Below are 16,377 nucleotides of genomic sequence, written 5' to 3'. Positions count from 1 at the left end.
CTTAACCCGAACCCTAGCAAGGAGAAGGCAAATTATAACTAGTTCGTTGCGGACCGGACCGGACCTTAAGTAGGAGACGGTTCACATGAATCGATTTAACCAACCCCAAACCGTTAGCATCTCCTTTCCAGCCGGCCCGGCCCACTAATTTCGTTACAAGGGAGACGATTGTCACTTGGGGCCCCAATAGCTTATTGTAATTCAGAAAGCTAATAAATAAGATTAAAATAGAATCAGAAAACGTAAACGAATTATTTCCTGCTAACTTGACAAAAAGAAAATGGTAACTGTTTATGTATTCAATCAAATCTTGTATTTGGTTATGAATAGAATTTCAACCATAATTTTCTTTTTTTAAAAATTACCTTTAATTTTAAAATTATCTTCAAAATCTATTTAGATAAAAAAAATTAAACGTTTAAATTCTTTTCAATTGAAAATAGTTGACGTAGGAAAAGAAAATTAATAATAATAAAGAAAATCAAATAAAAGATGCGTGGTGTGATAAAAGACCCAACAATTTAATTTACTGAAAGATAAAGACAGCCCAATAATTCCGATGGGCCCCACGGGATGCACCACCATGATTTGGACGTTGCAGCCGATCTGTGGACAGTGGACTGTCCTGTCGTCGTGCATGAATTAATCACGTATAGATATATTTTAAAATACCCATAAATACATTTTCTGATCATCAAATGTATAGAAAATTGTATATGGCCAAGAAAATTGTACAATAAATGAATAAATTGTAACTTATGGCACCGGCCATAGCATCACAATCCTTTTTTTTTTAAGTACATTGCATTGCATTGCATATATATGGTCTCAAAAGAAAGCTTGTACTTTGTCTCTTCCTGGGAAAAGCTCCGGCCTTAATTTGGAGGACCACACTCCATGCAACTGTTCCACTATTGCAATCTCAGCGTTTCTCTTCCAGCTGCTTGCAGCAATTCGATCTGTGAAAACATGCATGTCATTTTTTCATCCTTGCCATTCAACCGCCTCACTCGGTAACTTTGATGCATGCCAATCAGTGACCGATCTTGATACATCACTTCAAGTACTTGGTAATTAATTCTTTGACTGTGTACATTGAAGTCATCACGAAAGGGCAAAGAAAAATCCAAGCTAAAATTAAATTCTTCCACCAAACACACACTTGTTCTTTAAAAACCAGAAGTAACAAAGGATGATATATACACCTCAAGATCTCAATTTTAGTGCTTAAATTAATAAGCACAAAGTGAAACTGAGGAGGTCATTTTTAATGTATAAGTAAGAGAGGATGGGTATCATCACAAGTCACGCACTTGTACATAACATCAACCAAGCAAAACACCAATCTGTGGCCTTCATCCACTCCTTTCTCATCTCTTCTTGCTCCTTGCTTCAGGCCTCTCTCTCTCTCTCGCTGATTCATTTACATATCTGTGTATTTTTTTTCCCTGATGATTAATTATTAAGTGTTTGATTAGTTTTGAAACTTGATGTTGACAGAAGGTAAAGCTGAGAAGATGGTGATGATGAGCCAGCAATTAGAGAGGCTTGTTGGCAGCCTCAAATCAAAGATCAAGTCACTGAAGGGGAATAAGAGGGCAATCTATGATAAAATGGTCAAGACAGATAGCATGAGGGTGGAGATCAGGAGCAGGAGGGCTCAGAAGCTGATAGTCAAGAACCTCAAGATGGTAGACTCCATGGTCAACAATAATAACAAAACATTCATCTTTTGATCAATTAGTAGCATAACGGTTAATATATATGGTTCCGTGTATTGTTGTTATCACTTCCGCCCACCATGTGAACTGATCTTATATATGAACTCATGAGGTGATGAAGAGAGAACCATTACAGCTCTTACTTATGTTTTGTGCTTTTACATGCTGTGCTGAGTTTCTACTGTAAAATTGAAGATCTGGAAAGCAAAGCATCTGTTAAACAACTACCTAAGCTCAGGAACCGCAAGATCATGTATGCTGCCTTCCGATGGAATACTTATTGTTTATATTAGTAATGGAAGCACATAAATGGAGCAATGACTACTTAATGTTTCATATGGGGTCGGCTAAAAGAGTACTTTCCTGCAGTAATAATTATTTTGTTAGAATCATATAGTCAAATAAGCATAAGTATATTATACTTGTTTAATAATAGTTTTTAGCGTCAAAACATGCTAATCCCGTAAGAAATGCTAGATCTCATAAGGATGATTAATAAGCTATCATCTTGACCAAGAGGTGGAATTAAGTTTTCTTTTGTTATCTGTTCTCATGTGCTTGAATGGCCCATTGAGTCTTTGCATTGTCTTTTTATCTTCTTTTTCAGTTATAAGTCTTTGATCTCGTGGGCAAATAATTCAAGTATAAAGACTTTCTCGTGGGCAAATAATTCAAGTATAAAGACTTTCTGTTAGGCCAGGATTAGTTTTTCAATTTTTCTTTTTTTAATTTCCATAGCTAGATAGAGTGATTAATTTGCAGCTAGTTGTAGATTAAAGACTTTGAATATCTTTGAAGGTTCATGATATCCAAAAGAGAGGGACAGAAAAAAGATATCTGATCATCTAGCTAGTTCTTCTTAAAGATATCAACTGCTCCAACTAAAGGCATGCAAACATTTAATAATAAACTACTTTAAATTCCATGAATATTCTTGAGTTATATTGGTGGAGAAATTTGGTATCTCTGGAAGATACAAATTATGTTTTTTTTTCAATTTTATTTTGTACACCAGTGTTTTTTTTTCCTAATTTATTTTGGTGAAACCTGATCTAGATTGTTTCAGATAGAGGTGACAGGTGAATAATTTCTATATGATAATTAATTTCCTAAAATATATTGATAAACTAATGAATGAATCATTAATTTTAATACTTTTAAAATGTAACACAAGTATTACAAACTACAAATAACACAAACTACAAATAACCAAAACATAATGGATAGTGATTATCATAGTTGCAATATAGAACTAGCTAGTCTTAGCAACTTCTAAAAAAAATTGTGATCAGACTTAACGGGCTCTAAGGATGTTAGGATCTTGTTTTCAAAGTCCCGGGATTAAGGGGAATGCGGATTTCTAACAGATTTGAGCCTGACAATTTCACGTCTACTTAGATGACTTCTCTCATTTTCTCCCATAGACTTACTTTAATGAATGATTTCATGATCAAGAGTAACTAGGATAAAAATGAAGCAAAAAACTTTTGGGGAGCTGAGGGAGCCGGTGACAGAGCGCTGTCGCCCAAATTAGGTGTTGGCATATAGTAAAATGTAGTAATTAACATGTAGATTCTTATCATTTAGCTTTGTTATGTGTGTCATGATCGAGAAGAAGGAGAATTAAGAAGAGTTTTTAGAAAGGTTGCAATTGAATAGGAGAACGAAGAAATGGTTCTTAATTAGCGTGGATGGATATGATCCGGTAAAAGAGATACATCACAATCAATTTTGCAATCAATCGTTTTGGCTGTACATAGACTTTATGCTCCACAGAGGACCCTCATCGAGCCTCTGGAATTTGTCCACAATCGATAATTTAGCATTTGATGAACAAGAGTCACTAAATATATCCTCTCCATGAAGAACTCTATCAGGATAATGCGAGGACAAAAGTCTAGTTCAAGCAATTATTTAGCAGAAGGCATTGGCGCATCCACTTGTCGCCCTTCAACTCCCAGATAAACTTGCAATGGATCTTCATGCTTTATCCCTTCAGCAGAGTAGCGGAAGCGTATGTATTCAGGATATTTGTAAGGCCTAAAACGTAAAGGATGCTCTTCGTCGATCAGCTCTTTTGGTACTTGAAATATGATTTCATCCTTTGGCCGGCAACCAAAAATCAAGGAGTATCTTGTTTGGTCGCCAGTAACTCGGACACGGTGAAGCGGAGCATGCAGCCTCCCGTTGCTCCAAGCCTGACAATTAGAAGGTATTGAATAAAGAAGGAAGGGAGAAATCACACGCCGCGAGAATTCTTGTTTAATTTCGTGGAATGAAATTTACAGACCCGAAATAATTCGCCGAGCATGACGTTGAAGGAGTTCGGCTGCGACTCCACCCGGATCCATTTCCGGTCCCTTGTCTGCACCTCCAGGCCATCTACTAGATACTGACAGACTATGGTGATCATGGTGGGATCAACATGCTCCTTTAGTGAAAGTTTTGTTTCCTGATCCAATGGAATGCCATACTCTGACAGCCGAACGCCATGGGTAAGTGATTCGACAAGGGAATCATACTTCTTCTCGACATCCATACTTTGTAGGATCATCCTCACAACCATTTGCTCCAACTCCTGGACTTGCTTAGCATATCTCCAGATTGTGTTGCTTGAAAATAAGCACAAACATCCTGTGATGTTAACTCAGGGCTTTTGCGCTTTTCCTGTAATTAAAAAAATAATAGTAAAACGGAGAGGTTGGTACCTGAAAGTGGGGTTCCCGTCAGGCCACATGAGGGAGGTGAACTGCTGGACGTTGTGGAGGCTGAGCGGGTCCTGAATTCGCAAGCTATCGAAGGCCATGTTCGGGATCTGGCCGATGTAGCCCTCGTAAGGCATTCCGACATACTCGTTCCTCATCTTGGTCTCCGTCGGAAGCTCGAACAGCTCCGGCAGCGCCCTGAGGAAGAGGTCGTCCTTGGTGTCCGAGCTCACCGCGTCGTAGATGGCCTCGAAGCAGCCGAAGGACTCCAAGGCCGACATCGCCTCCTCGCGGGCGGCGCTCCAACGATCGCCGCCGGGGTAGCTCGGCGACAGGCCGCGGAAGTCAACCCTCGGAATCTGCAGCTGGTTTCCATCTGAGCCCATAGTTGCTTCTGGGATTCCCCTCGACTCTGGATGCTGTCTTTTCCTCTGCATTAAGAAATGGACCACAGCTCAACAAATCATTATTAATAAACCTAATAATATAAAACCAATATTCTGGATCGTAAACACAAAAAATTGAATACAAATCCGTATCAGAGGTAACTTAAGAATTATTTTTCATGCTTAATTTGAACTGCCAGTTGAGTTCGTAATCTTTGAACTATATATTCTCATCTTTCTTCTGATGTACTTTGAGATGAATGAAATCATATTCACAAATATATATATGATATATCCAAGCATTCACCTAGCTCCCTTCTTAAGTTTGACCTGTTCATAGACTTTGGAGAAGCCAGCAAGTGTTTCAATCGTGTCATGTCTCTGCAAACAACTCCTGCCAAACTCGTAAGCAAACTCCTAGCTATCTGCCGAATACTGGGTAAATTCCACCTGCAGGTCCCTGAACTGAACTTGGCTGCTAAGATTCTGAACGTAAAAACAAACTATAATAATCATGTTGAGATGGCAGTCGATCGGTTTGCCGTGCATGTGACCCTGCACCCAGCCATGGCCAGTGCAATTATAAACTAAAGCATACCAAAATTTTGAAGAGTGATCCGACTGCACAGGTTCTCTTTACAGTCCATAATCATTATATTGATGAACTGACCCGATCGAGTGCCTTTTTGTACGTCAAATGACAGCCCGTAACACTAATCATAAGCATCTCGCCTAACTTTAACACACTTAATGACTAAGGTTCCGCGAGGCTAATTTTCTAATGAAAGTGATTAACTAGACCAATAAACTAGTGACTGTGAATCGTTTCAATAATAGGAAAAGCAAAAGTAGATCTTCGTCTGAGATCTCCTTCACATTGCCGTCTGATTAACATGCGTGTACTGTTCTCTGCACACAAACTTAATTTATTAAAGAAAGATAGAGGAACACAGCTTGCAGTGGGCAAAAAGGGCGAGCTATAAGATGCTTCTGGTGAACCCCAACAGCTCTACTAGCTATTCTTGACCGATCAGTCCCTTATAAGCCATATAAAGCTGGAAAAGCGTTTAGCATTTCTTGACCACTCTCTCTCTTTCATTATATATCATTGTACGCACCGCTATCTGCATGCATGCACGCCATAAGAAACAGAACCTCAAATTAAACTTGAATATCAATCATCAAAGCGGCCACGATCTGTTTCTTTATGTTTTTAAAAGGCCATCAGAGCACATTAGACGATCATTGTAGAAGATCATGGCTCTATAAATTGAGGGAGAGAGTTGTAGCAGAGATATTATCGTGCAGATACATGGGCGGAAAACAGTCTTGTGCATGCTTCGGGACGTCGAGTGTCAGAGAGAACGAGGGGGATTGGGAGCCGCGGCACACGAGAAGGATCAGGCCAAGTGACGATGACAGAGGCTACTTCTGGTACAGCGAACCGGACGTGGATAACAAGGCTTCAGATTTCATCGCTAGGTTCTATGCTTCTCGGTACACTGAAGCCGACCAACAAGCAATTAGGGTTTAAGCTGCTCGCCTACATTTGATCATTCATTTTAGATTCTCGCATTTCTCGATGATGATAATTCCACTGTTTGTTAACTCATGTCGCCTGTGTCGTGTGATGTTATGAATAACTTTTCCCTCACAATAATAAGAAATCGGATATTTTCTCCTTTCAAATTTCTATCGGGATCTATTGAAGTAAATAGAAAATATAGATGTTGCTTATCGCGCGACCAAAGAACAAGAAAAATTACTTACTCAACTGTTTCGATTGATGCTTGGCCGCTTCGCGGCTTCAATTTTTACCCTAGATAATAAAATACTATATGATGTTGAAGTATAATAAATTGTTGTAGATAAGGATATTTATGAGATATTTTTTAATATTTATAAAAATATTATTCTTCTCTCATCAACAAACTTATGACTTGTGTTGAAATATAATGAATTGAAGGCAACAATATTTCATAGAAATTGTGTTTAAAACTTTGATATAACAACTAATGACATTACATATACAATTTTTAACTATTTATAAAAATTAGACAACTTTAATACAAATTTTACACGTTTTACACGTTTTATGTAATGCTTCGAAACTATAGAATAAACATATTAAATTAATAAAACATTATCTTCTTTGAGTCAAGTGTGTGTATGTGTGTGAATCAAAAAATAGAATACCTAATAAATTAAATTTTAGAATTTGATAGAAAATTTTCATTCTATGAAAATTATTACTCGATTTTATATTATACTTTTGTTGCTTCATGTTAATTGCGTATATTTGTTTTATAATTATCTTAATATAATTAGTAAATCTGCCTCATGTTTTTTGACATATTTTTGCTATAATTTTTTTTATTAATTGGAGATAATATTTGAGGAGATAATGAGTCTATACCCATGAACATCGGAGCATGTCTTGACTACATAGTAGATCTTTGAGTATTTTTAATATTTTTATATTTAACCGCGCGTTACATCTTAAAAGATTTATCTAAGTATTGATCTATGTATTTTGAAAGTAAATAAAATAAATATCCTAAACCAGTGTATTTACACCGTAAAATATTTAGTATATATTAACATATTGTGTGTGCTATGTTCATATTAATTACATGTTTTTTAAATCAGATAATTTTGGATTAATTTAATGTTTTTATATTAATAACAATTTCTTCATCTAGTAGTTCAATAGTTTTGGCTTCTTGCATCTCTATTATTTTCTTTTTCACCTAAGGAAGGTATTAGAACTGAAATTAGATTAGAAACAGTAGTATTTGTTACTGAATCATTCATTGAGAAAGTTTTTCACGTGATCTCTCCACGAACAAATAACACTAATTATATCGAAGAGTAAAACAAGCTCGAGGCCTTCAGCTCATCAAACATGCGCTTCATTGTGATAGTATTTGCATTCCAGTCAGGAGTAATACCATGCTTCATTGTCGATACTATAAGAAATGATTTTACAAGTGACTGACGAACACAAGGTCTGGGCCATTGAAGTTCCAGCCATTGAAATCACACGATGAAAAGTTTGGAACACGTATCTTGAATGAATGTATTGCTATTCTACATCCTGTTTCTTTTACAAACACGGTGAGAGTCATGAAATTAATTAGTGGAACTACATTCTGAAACTATTCCATGGGTTCAAAGGAAGAATCAATTGTTGAATTCAAGACCTAATTAACCTTTTTTGCTTTATAGAAAAAACTGTTCTTACATACCCGTCAATTAGGTCCAATAGAAGTCTCGGCGTCGGCCGCAGGTGGGGAGACAGCATCGTTCAGGGTTTCAGCCGCATTTGTGCCTGCTGTCACAAGTTCCTCCTCTTCATCTATCTGAATCCAAAGTAAAATTGGAAGGCGGAGCATCCGTCATTTGCATCTCTTTGGTCAAGGGTCTGTAACCTTGTGCACTGCCTGTCCTCCCGTCCATGACCCCGTATACGGCATACCCCACCACGACGAGGAGCGCGAGGTGACAATTGAAATGGAGAGTGGCGATCGGCCTGCCTCGGTGGTAATCCTGATGGGTCTTGCACTTGATGGTGTAGTTAGCACCGTCGCTCTCGTGGAGGAAACAACCGTTAGCGATCACGTTGGTACTGAAGAAGGAGAACCCCATTTGGATGAACCAGGTTCCTCTTGGAGAGCGAGACCAGCGGCGCGGCCAATGCGGGGCGCCGGGGACGAGTTAGGGCAAGGAGAGTCCACACAGCGCAGACGAGGATGGGGACGAGAAGGAGAAGGAGGTCGAAGTAGCGGTTCTCGACTCCGTCGGGGTCCTTGCGGCGGAGGTAGAAGAGAAAGAACTCCAGATGCCTCCTCTACCGTAAAAAAAAAAAAATTTATCACTTTAATTGTTTTACACGAAATTCTATGATCATACATACATGAAGAAATAAATTTAAAAAAATATTACTTCAACTTTATTAAAATTCGACTCATATTCATTTTAACAAATATATTCTATAATAATCAATTTAATTATATTCAGGCAAATAAGATTATCTCCCTCATACTTCCATCTAAAGGATCATTACTTTTTTATTAGGTATTTAATTTATATATGTTAATTCTTAGATGATAGTCATTTTGCGAGTAAAATAAATTTAAAAAGTGATATGATTTTTGACATTATATTTTAATATTATTAATTGTTCAAATGTCATATATGTTGAGTAAGTTTTGAATCGATTGAGAAAAATACTTTATCTTTTTATCACCATATCATGCCTACAGAGATCAAATAGATCACCATTTAATTCCTACACGAAGGTTAAAGGCATTCATTTGTATCTTTAAAAAAAATACTTTGTGTCATATCAATCGAAGAATAAACCTTTTAATCATACAATTTAAAATTTATCCTCAAAACTTTAGTGCAACAGTAAGGTATTCCGATAGTTAATCAGACACCTCAAGTTTAATTCCTAACTATAGTACATTGTGGATATTTTTCTTCAATAGGATGATAAATTAAAGATGTTGATCATTTTTGATAAATAATTTTTTAATTTATTTAGCGGATGAATTATGAGAACGGTCTTATGGGATAAAAAATATTATCTCTCAAGCGGCCATTGGGCCCTTGGCTTGGGCACAAACAGCTCCATTTCGATTAGATCACGTCCTTGGGCCCTGCATGGCCTAAAGGGAGGCAGAGAGGTTCCTATCCTCGCACCGCACAGCACCGCACCTAACTGCAAAGCGTGTCTCCGCAAACCTCTGTGCCTATCGCTAGGAAATAATTATTGAACAATATTATTAAATTAATGCATAAATGTAATATATATATATATATATATATATATATGATTTTTTAATAAATAAATAAATAAGTTTAAATTCTCATAGCATTAGCGTGATACATCTAAATCTTCGATTTTTGATAAAAATAAAAATAACAAATATTCTCGTCAACACATACACATGCACATGTTGGAACCATCGATTAGGCGCGGCGGCGACGCAAATCTCTTCGATTCGTTCTAACAATTCACGTGATCTACATGGAGTTGTAATATTATATTTAAATTATTTACTTCTTATCTGTATGATATATCCACCGTTTGAGCCATTCATCGTTGCAACGTTTAAATCAGAGAAAACACAAACAAACAAGTTGCCGTACACACGTGACCAAACCAGCCACTTGCGTTTGTTGTTGTTTTTTCACTCGGGTATTAACAGATCGCATTATCCTTAACAGATGATAGCTGAGTCAAGCTCTTCAATTGGGTGAGGTTGATCGATTGAATCGAGATTCGAGACGGTCAAGTCAAGTTTACTTCCTAACGTAACTCAGGTTGATTTTATCGAATGTGTTAGCGTAGTCTTCAATCCGTTCCCAGTAGATTTCAGAACCGCACTAAGCATCCAACCTTCTTTTTATTATGCCCGTGTTCAAGCAAGTGCGACCTCTTTTGGATAATATAAATAAAATTACGACTCGATCCACCTTTGACGATGAATAAACAACTTTAGATTGAGTTTTCTCCACTGCCGTATTGAACTTTGTTTCATAAAGTAGAGCACGATTTCCTTCTCCACTATTTTTTTTTCTCGATTTGAATTTTCTACGAATAGCCAAGGCTAAAACAAATAAATAAATCGAAATTATTATATAATAATTTTAACAAATATTATTTTTTGAAAATTTTGTCCTGCTATTTTAAATGTGAATGTATAGGTGTCAAGAGACTAGTCCGCTTATGTTTACATGATTAAAAAATAGTGTAATGATTTTGACTAGAATTTTTATTAAATTAATTAAATAATTTAAAGACAATTTTAAATCCAAACTATTCATTTAAAAATTTTGAATAAAAGTTTTTTTTATTATACTTCTAAAAAAATCGTTTGCTCGTAAACTTTTTATAGTATTTATAATAATACCTTTCTCACTATCATGTTTGTTTTTTTTAATTGTTTTTTGTAGTTTTTATAAAAATATTAATAATATCATTAGGTAGATTTAATAATATTGATTAAAGTTATTATATATTCATGTTTAAGTGTATACGTTAGACCCGGCGAGGGAAGGCCATTGTTTTGTTTTTTTAATAGACAGGCGACGAATGGATTAAAGGACAAATTTAATAAAAGATGCTCTTATATTTTATTTTTTTTTAAAATTGTTTTTTATTTTCCCAATAAATAAGTCACAATTCCACACGTGCTTTGTTAACTCATCCAATCCCTTCCTCTCTTTCCTCTGTCACCAGCCAATCCATTCTAAAATAAAAACAGAGGAGAAGTCACATGAACCATAAGTGTTCATTTCATTCAGAGGAGCAGGGCTATATCAAAGAACACAAACAATCTAGAGCAAGAGGGCATCGATTAGGAGGTCAGTAATGGCGGAGAAGATGGGCAAGTCTCAGTTCTCTCTCACTTGCAGCCTTTTGAGCCAATATTTGAAGGAAAAGAGGAGCCTTGGAAGCATCAGCCTTGACATGACCCCTAGGTCTCTTCATCACCAAGCTAAAGGCAAGATCTACTTTCTTCTTTCTCTCTCTCTTTTTTTTTTCTTTTAATTCATTGATTTCTTCTTCTTCTTCTTTATGATTTTTGTTCTGAGAATTTCTTTCTTCTGCGCAGAGAAACCGAGATCTCCTACCACGTTGAGTTTGCTGCCAGGAGTGGATGTGTCCGCTGAGGATCAATCCAACCCTGACAAAAATACTCCAATATCCATGGAATTATTTCCGCAGCGCGCAGGTTTTGATTCCCCTGCCAAGGAAGAATTTGTCAAGATTCCTTCAAACACGGAGTAAGATTTCAGTTTGCAGTTTTTTGTTTTGGTCGGCCTCGACAAATACACTGACTCCATAGAACTGTGTTGGTTGTTTCAGGGAGGCAGGGAAGGCTTCGCTAACCATCTTTTACAACGGTAAGGTGCTGGTTTTCAGCGATTTCCCGGAGGCGAAGGCCAAGGATCTGATACAAATGGCAGGGAAAGAGAGCAATCTTGCAGTTCAAAAACTTGCCTCAGCTACCGGCAGTCAGCCACCAGCGCCGGAGCAGAACCCAGCTGCTCAGCCTAATTCTTCTGGTAATTAACTAATCCCCTCGCTCTGCTTAATTTCAGCAACTGTTTCTGGTCAACGACATATATGCTTCATAAGATGGAGAACAACACGACCAGATCAGTTTCCAAAAAACCAGATTCAAGTGGATTTTAATTAGTTTTGTGTCTGAAGCAGACATGCCCATAGCAAGGAGAAACTCTCTGCACCGGTTCCTGGAGAAGAGGAAGGACAGGTGAGCATTTCTTGATCGTAAATCCTTTACTCATTTCGAACAAATCTTTTCTGTCGGTTTAAGAATTGATTTATGACACGTACGACGGCTTCAGGATTAACACCAAGGCTCCATACCAAGTCCACGGCGGTGGCTCGCCGGCGCCGGAGGCCGAAGGGAAGCCGGAAAACGGCCATCCTTGGCTTGGATTGGGCAGACAGGCTGTGAAACAGGAGCCTGGTCGTGAGAGCAGCAGATAGGTTTTGCTTCGACGCGTGCACGCCATCTTATCTGCGATCCAACACACATCCATCTCCGCTGTTTATTAGATATGGCTTCAGGTCCATGTTATAGATGGATCTGCTAATTATCTTCCTTCAGTTAATCTTTTGATTAATTGGAGGAATTAATCTTGTATAAGATCTAAACAAGTTCCTATATTTTTGGATCTCCCAGGCGGCGGCCCTGCCGAGGAGATCTTACTTTAGGAAGAATTTCTGCTGTAATATTATACGATGAAATTAATATTTTTTTGGCCTTCGGCCAAAAAGTATTTCTAAATTATTTTGAACACCAGTTGATTTCTTATTCGGAACGAAAATTATAAAATCAAACTTCTCTAAGAAAACAATCTTTTTTTTCTCTCTCTAAAACAATCGATGGCCCAGGCCACCACTGACGTGATATCTCAAGCGATCGTGAAGGCATCTTTTTTGTAAATTTTATCCAAAAAAAAAAGTTAGGCCAAGTTGGAGACGCATGAAAAACATGTTGAATTATATTTTACTCAACCTCGATGCTATTCTTCTTTTATATATATTCCCAACGATAAAAATTCAAGGTCGTAATGATGGTTTTTTTCCCAAAGGTCAAAAATTCCCTTGGGATATTAATTTATTTTTCATGGACCACAAATTGGAACGCTCTTTCTAAATTTCCTCACGCGTTTCCTCCTCCAAGAGTTCGCTTTCTTTTTCTTTGGGCAAAGTTTTCATTGTCGGCCAAAGAAAAGTGTCGGAGGCTGATATTATTAGTGCAACACATGTTCCAATTATCGAAAATAAACAATTTCATGATATATATATATATATATATATATATAAATACTTAGAGAAAAAAACTAGCTTTCTTTTTCGATATATAATCAGTCTTCTTCAGTTTTATCTTTATTTTCACAAATATTTTTCATCGTCAAACCTTTAATCTAAAGGCATGATCCATGTGTGAATAAAGTAGGGCCGTGTGCCACATGTTGTTCTTCTTCCTGGTATTTTCCCTCAAATTGATTAATATCTTAACTTGCCTACTTTATTAGAGGAAGAAGCTGCTCGGAAGTTTACAGATGGGTTCGTAGTGTTACGTTGTACTACACCACAAAGCACATCGAGAGGCTAATTAATGATGCCACCGAATAAATCAAGTGCAGAGGAGGACCCAATCAGTAGGTGTTTCGAAAACAAGATCGGACCAACCGGCTCAAACTGTTCTTGCACGAACTGTTGATGCATGTGGACGAACAGAGCTGCTGCAGTGTCGCGCAAAATATATTATATCTCATTGTCGGTATATAACTTTTTAGGAGGCAACGTTCATTGATTCTGGGTGGGGAAGAGGTCAGTCAATTGTGGAGTGCTGGAACAGTTGCAGAGTTGTATGATTGCTGAGAATTTAAAAGGATTTGTTGGCAGAGTCGGAGGCCCCATGCATGGCCATCAGGAACAGGAGCAGCTCGCAGTGTAATTGGTGAAGCAAATGGAGGTGGAATTGGTTGAAATGCGAAACAAATCAGTTCCCTCTAAATCCAGTGCACAAAATGGTTGGGCAGGAAAGGTTAAGTTTCAAAACATGGACTGAAAGTTGCAGGATTCCGCAAATATTTTCTCTTGTCGACTAGTTCAGACCTGCGTCCCTGAAGGATTTGGTCCGTTGCGGCACTGGCTAGTCAATGAAGTTGTTAAGAAGCCAGACAGGAAGAAAGGGAATAATAATAATAATAAAAAGACAAGTTATAGTACCTAATTTGATGGCGAAGGGATGCCTTTTACTAGTATGCGTTCAGAATTATCTGAGTTGGACTTACGGTCATTGGGAATTTTCTTTTGGATAAAAACATGAATTGAATTGTTTATTTGTCTCACTCAGTTGATTCATTTTGCGTTGTTCAAAGCTCTCTGGGTGAAAGTATTCCCACATGTTAAGCCAACTGCTTACCTAATTGACGTGGAACAATTGCTGAAGCAAAAATAAAACAGTAAATAGTTTTAAGGACAAAATTAAGTTCATATGTCGCTCACTTTTCAACGAAAAATTATGATCTCCATCAAACCGCAAAAATCTCCAGATTCTTGTTCATTGAATACCTTGTTAGAATTCGCTATATCTGTCCACAGGAGAGCAAGAACAGAGGAGGAAAACGAAACAGTCGTAGACGGGGTTCTTGCTCTCGACAGTCTCCGCTCCTTCCACGGCGGCCGGCGCCGACGTCGTCCTCGACAAAGATGGTGAAAAACAAGAAGAGAATGACAAGAAAGAAACGTGTTATCATTCAATGCCAAAATCAGTCATTCTTACGACTCCATTTTCTACACCAATGGCCATTCCGAGCACCGAGCAGTGTTTGTTTTTGTAATTGGACAAATTGGCTCGTTTAACATGTTCATCGCAAATGGGAAGTCCGAGAGCAATCCCATCTCATTTGAGGAACAGCCACCGAATGTCTAACATGCAGTCCAATTTCGGCATGATCTTATATATTTTACTGTGTTATGTATTTTCGTGGTTCATGTGGTTTCGTTTATACTTCCACATACTGATTCAATTATTTTGTTGCTATTGAAACACTAGTTAATTAGTACTTCCTAATGACTAAATATGCAGGGTAAATAGACTGCCACCGACTAGCTATGTTTGGGGGACAAGGGAAGGACGCTGAAGGAAAACATCAGTTATAGAAGACAAACTGAAGCATATAATCTTCTCGTATGCATCTCAGAACTCGACAAGATTTCCCTTAAAAATCGTCACCGTCATCTGCTGCGTTGGCTAAATTCACATCTCTGTTTTCTTCCTTCATATTTCGACATGCCTCTTCGTGCTCTGATATATCATGAACTACGTTTTCAGATATTGATAACTTGTTTGTAATGCACATGTCTTACGTTGTCATTACGCAATCAGAGTCTGTGCTTCAAGTCCTTAAATTAGGTGAAATCCAATTATTTTTACAACAGTAGATCAATATCATCAGTTAATTTTGAAATTTTAATATATTGAAAGTAATCTTACATAATACATCACAAAATTCAAATATAATATTGAAATTTGGAGATACTTTCTACGATGGGCAGTTCTGGGCTGAGCGGCCCAGTTGGCCTAGATACGGCCCAGGCAACAGAGAAATCCTCGAAACGATTCTATTTTAAATTCTTCTTTTGTTTGGATAGGAACAAGCTATCTCTGATTCACGAGTTAATGGTTTGGTGTAGAATTACATTAGTTTTTTTTTTCTTTTCTAAAAATCATTTTTTCTAAGAAAAAAAAGAAGAAAAAAGAAACATATTGATGATCCACTAGCCTTTTATAATTGCAAGGAAATAAAGCATCATTATTACCACTCCTGCTCGTCGTCCCCATTGAGGACCTTGATTCCTCGCCTCACCTAACTTTGTGAATAAATAGCAGAAAATTAAATTATTTGAAATAAATTTATAAGAAAATTAAATAGCAGAATGATCCACAATCTTAAAAGTTCTAGTGAGCTTCATCATCATATTTTGTGAAATTAGAAAAATACAATTTAATTTGATACAGATAGTACTTTTGTCATTATTCCAATTCTGAATTATGCCCTTTCCTTTATGCATTCTTACAGAATCAACCCTTCATAAAAGACATATCTAATATATACCCTGCGGCTTAGTTTCTTTTAGCGCCACAGCGGTTACATTGCTCTGCCTCCATCAGCAGGCGGAGAACTCGACCAACTCGTCCAGCGACTCAGAATGCGGCTTGGCATTCTCCAGCATCCACAGCAGGTGCTCGAACAGCACCACATCGCACCCAACCACCACCGTCTCCGCGTCGGCTTCATCGCTGCACCGCTCGACGAGTACCCGGAACAGTGGGTGGCCGACGAGGTCGTCGCTGACGAGGTACCTCCGGCGCGACTTCCCGACGTACACCGGGTGGAGCCCCGGCGGAACCTCGTCTCCGTGGAACGACGCGGAGTGCAGCCACCCCTCGCCGTCCTGCCACCGGGAGGAGGCCCCGGCGGCGGCGGACGATGCACCTGAGGTCC

General features: G+C 37.8%; 2 protein-coding genes and 1 pseudogene across 3 annotated transcripts; 1 reads left to right on the top strand and 2 right to left on the bottom strand.

Moving 5' to 3' along the window:
* Positions 1-3,403: 3,403 nt before the first annotated feature.
* Positions 3,404-4,873, bottom strand: LOC141819252 (putative 2-oxoglutarate-dependent dioxygenase AOP1). The gene is made up of 3 exons (XM_074706596.1): positions 4,430-4,873; positions 4,012-4,333; positions 3,404-3,919 (listed from the first exon to the last, which is right to left on the bottom strand). Exons 1-3 carry the CDS (start codon positions 4,861-4,863, stop codon positions 3,632-3,634), a joined length of 1,044 nt encoding a protein of 347 aa, XP_074562697.1. The 5' UTR covers positions 4,864-4,873; the 3' UTR covers positions 3,404-3,631.
* A 3,190-nt stretch (positions 4,874-8,063) lies between these two features.
* LOC141819253 (uncharacterized) lies at positions 8,064-8,863 on the bottom strand (annotated as a pseudogene).
* A 2,193-nt stretch (positions 8,864-11,056) lies between these two features.
* On the top strand, positions 11,057-12,641 carry LOC141819251 (protein TIFY 10a-like). 2 transcript variants are annotated; one of them, XM_074706594.1, is made up of 5 exons: positions 11,057-11,327; positions 11,439-11,610; positions 11,693-11,892; positions 12,041-12,101; positions 12,196-12,641. In XM_074706594.1, the coding sequence occupies exons 1-5, from the start codon at positions 11,195-11,197 to the stop codon at positions 12,338-12,340; spliced, it is 711 nt and encodes a 236-aa protein (XP_074562695.1). In that variant the 5' UTR covers positions 11,057-11,194; the 3' UTR covers positions 12,341-12,641. The 2 variants fall into 2 exon arrangements, with proteins under 2 accessions (XP_074562695.1, XP_074562696.1); XM_074706595.1 differs by having other exon boundaries at positions 11,061-11,327; positions 12,044-12,101.
* Positions 12,642-16,377: the final 3,736 nt, after the last annotated feature.

This window comes from Curcuma longa, unplaced genomic scaffold (assembly GCF_044706935.1).
Source record: "Curcuma longa cultivar G26 ecotype Majalengka, Jawa Barat unplaced genomic scaffold, ITB_CL_G26_1.1 contig_28453, whole genome shotgun sequence".
Lineage (NCBI taxonomy): Eukaryota > Viridiplantae > Streptophyta > Magnoliopsida > Zingiberales > Zingiberaceae > Curcuma > Curcuma longa.
This window is presented reverse-complemented; position numbering and strand designations above follow the sequence as displayed.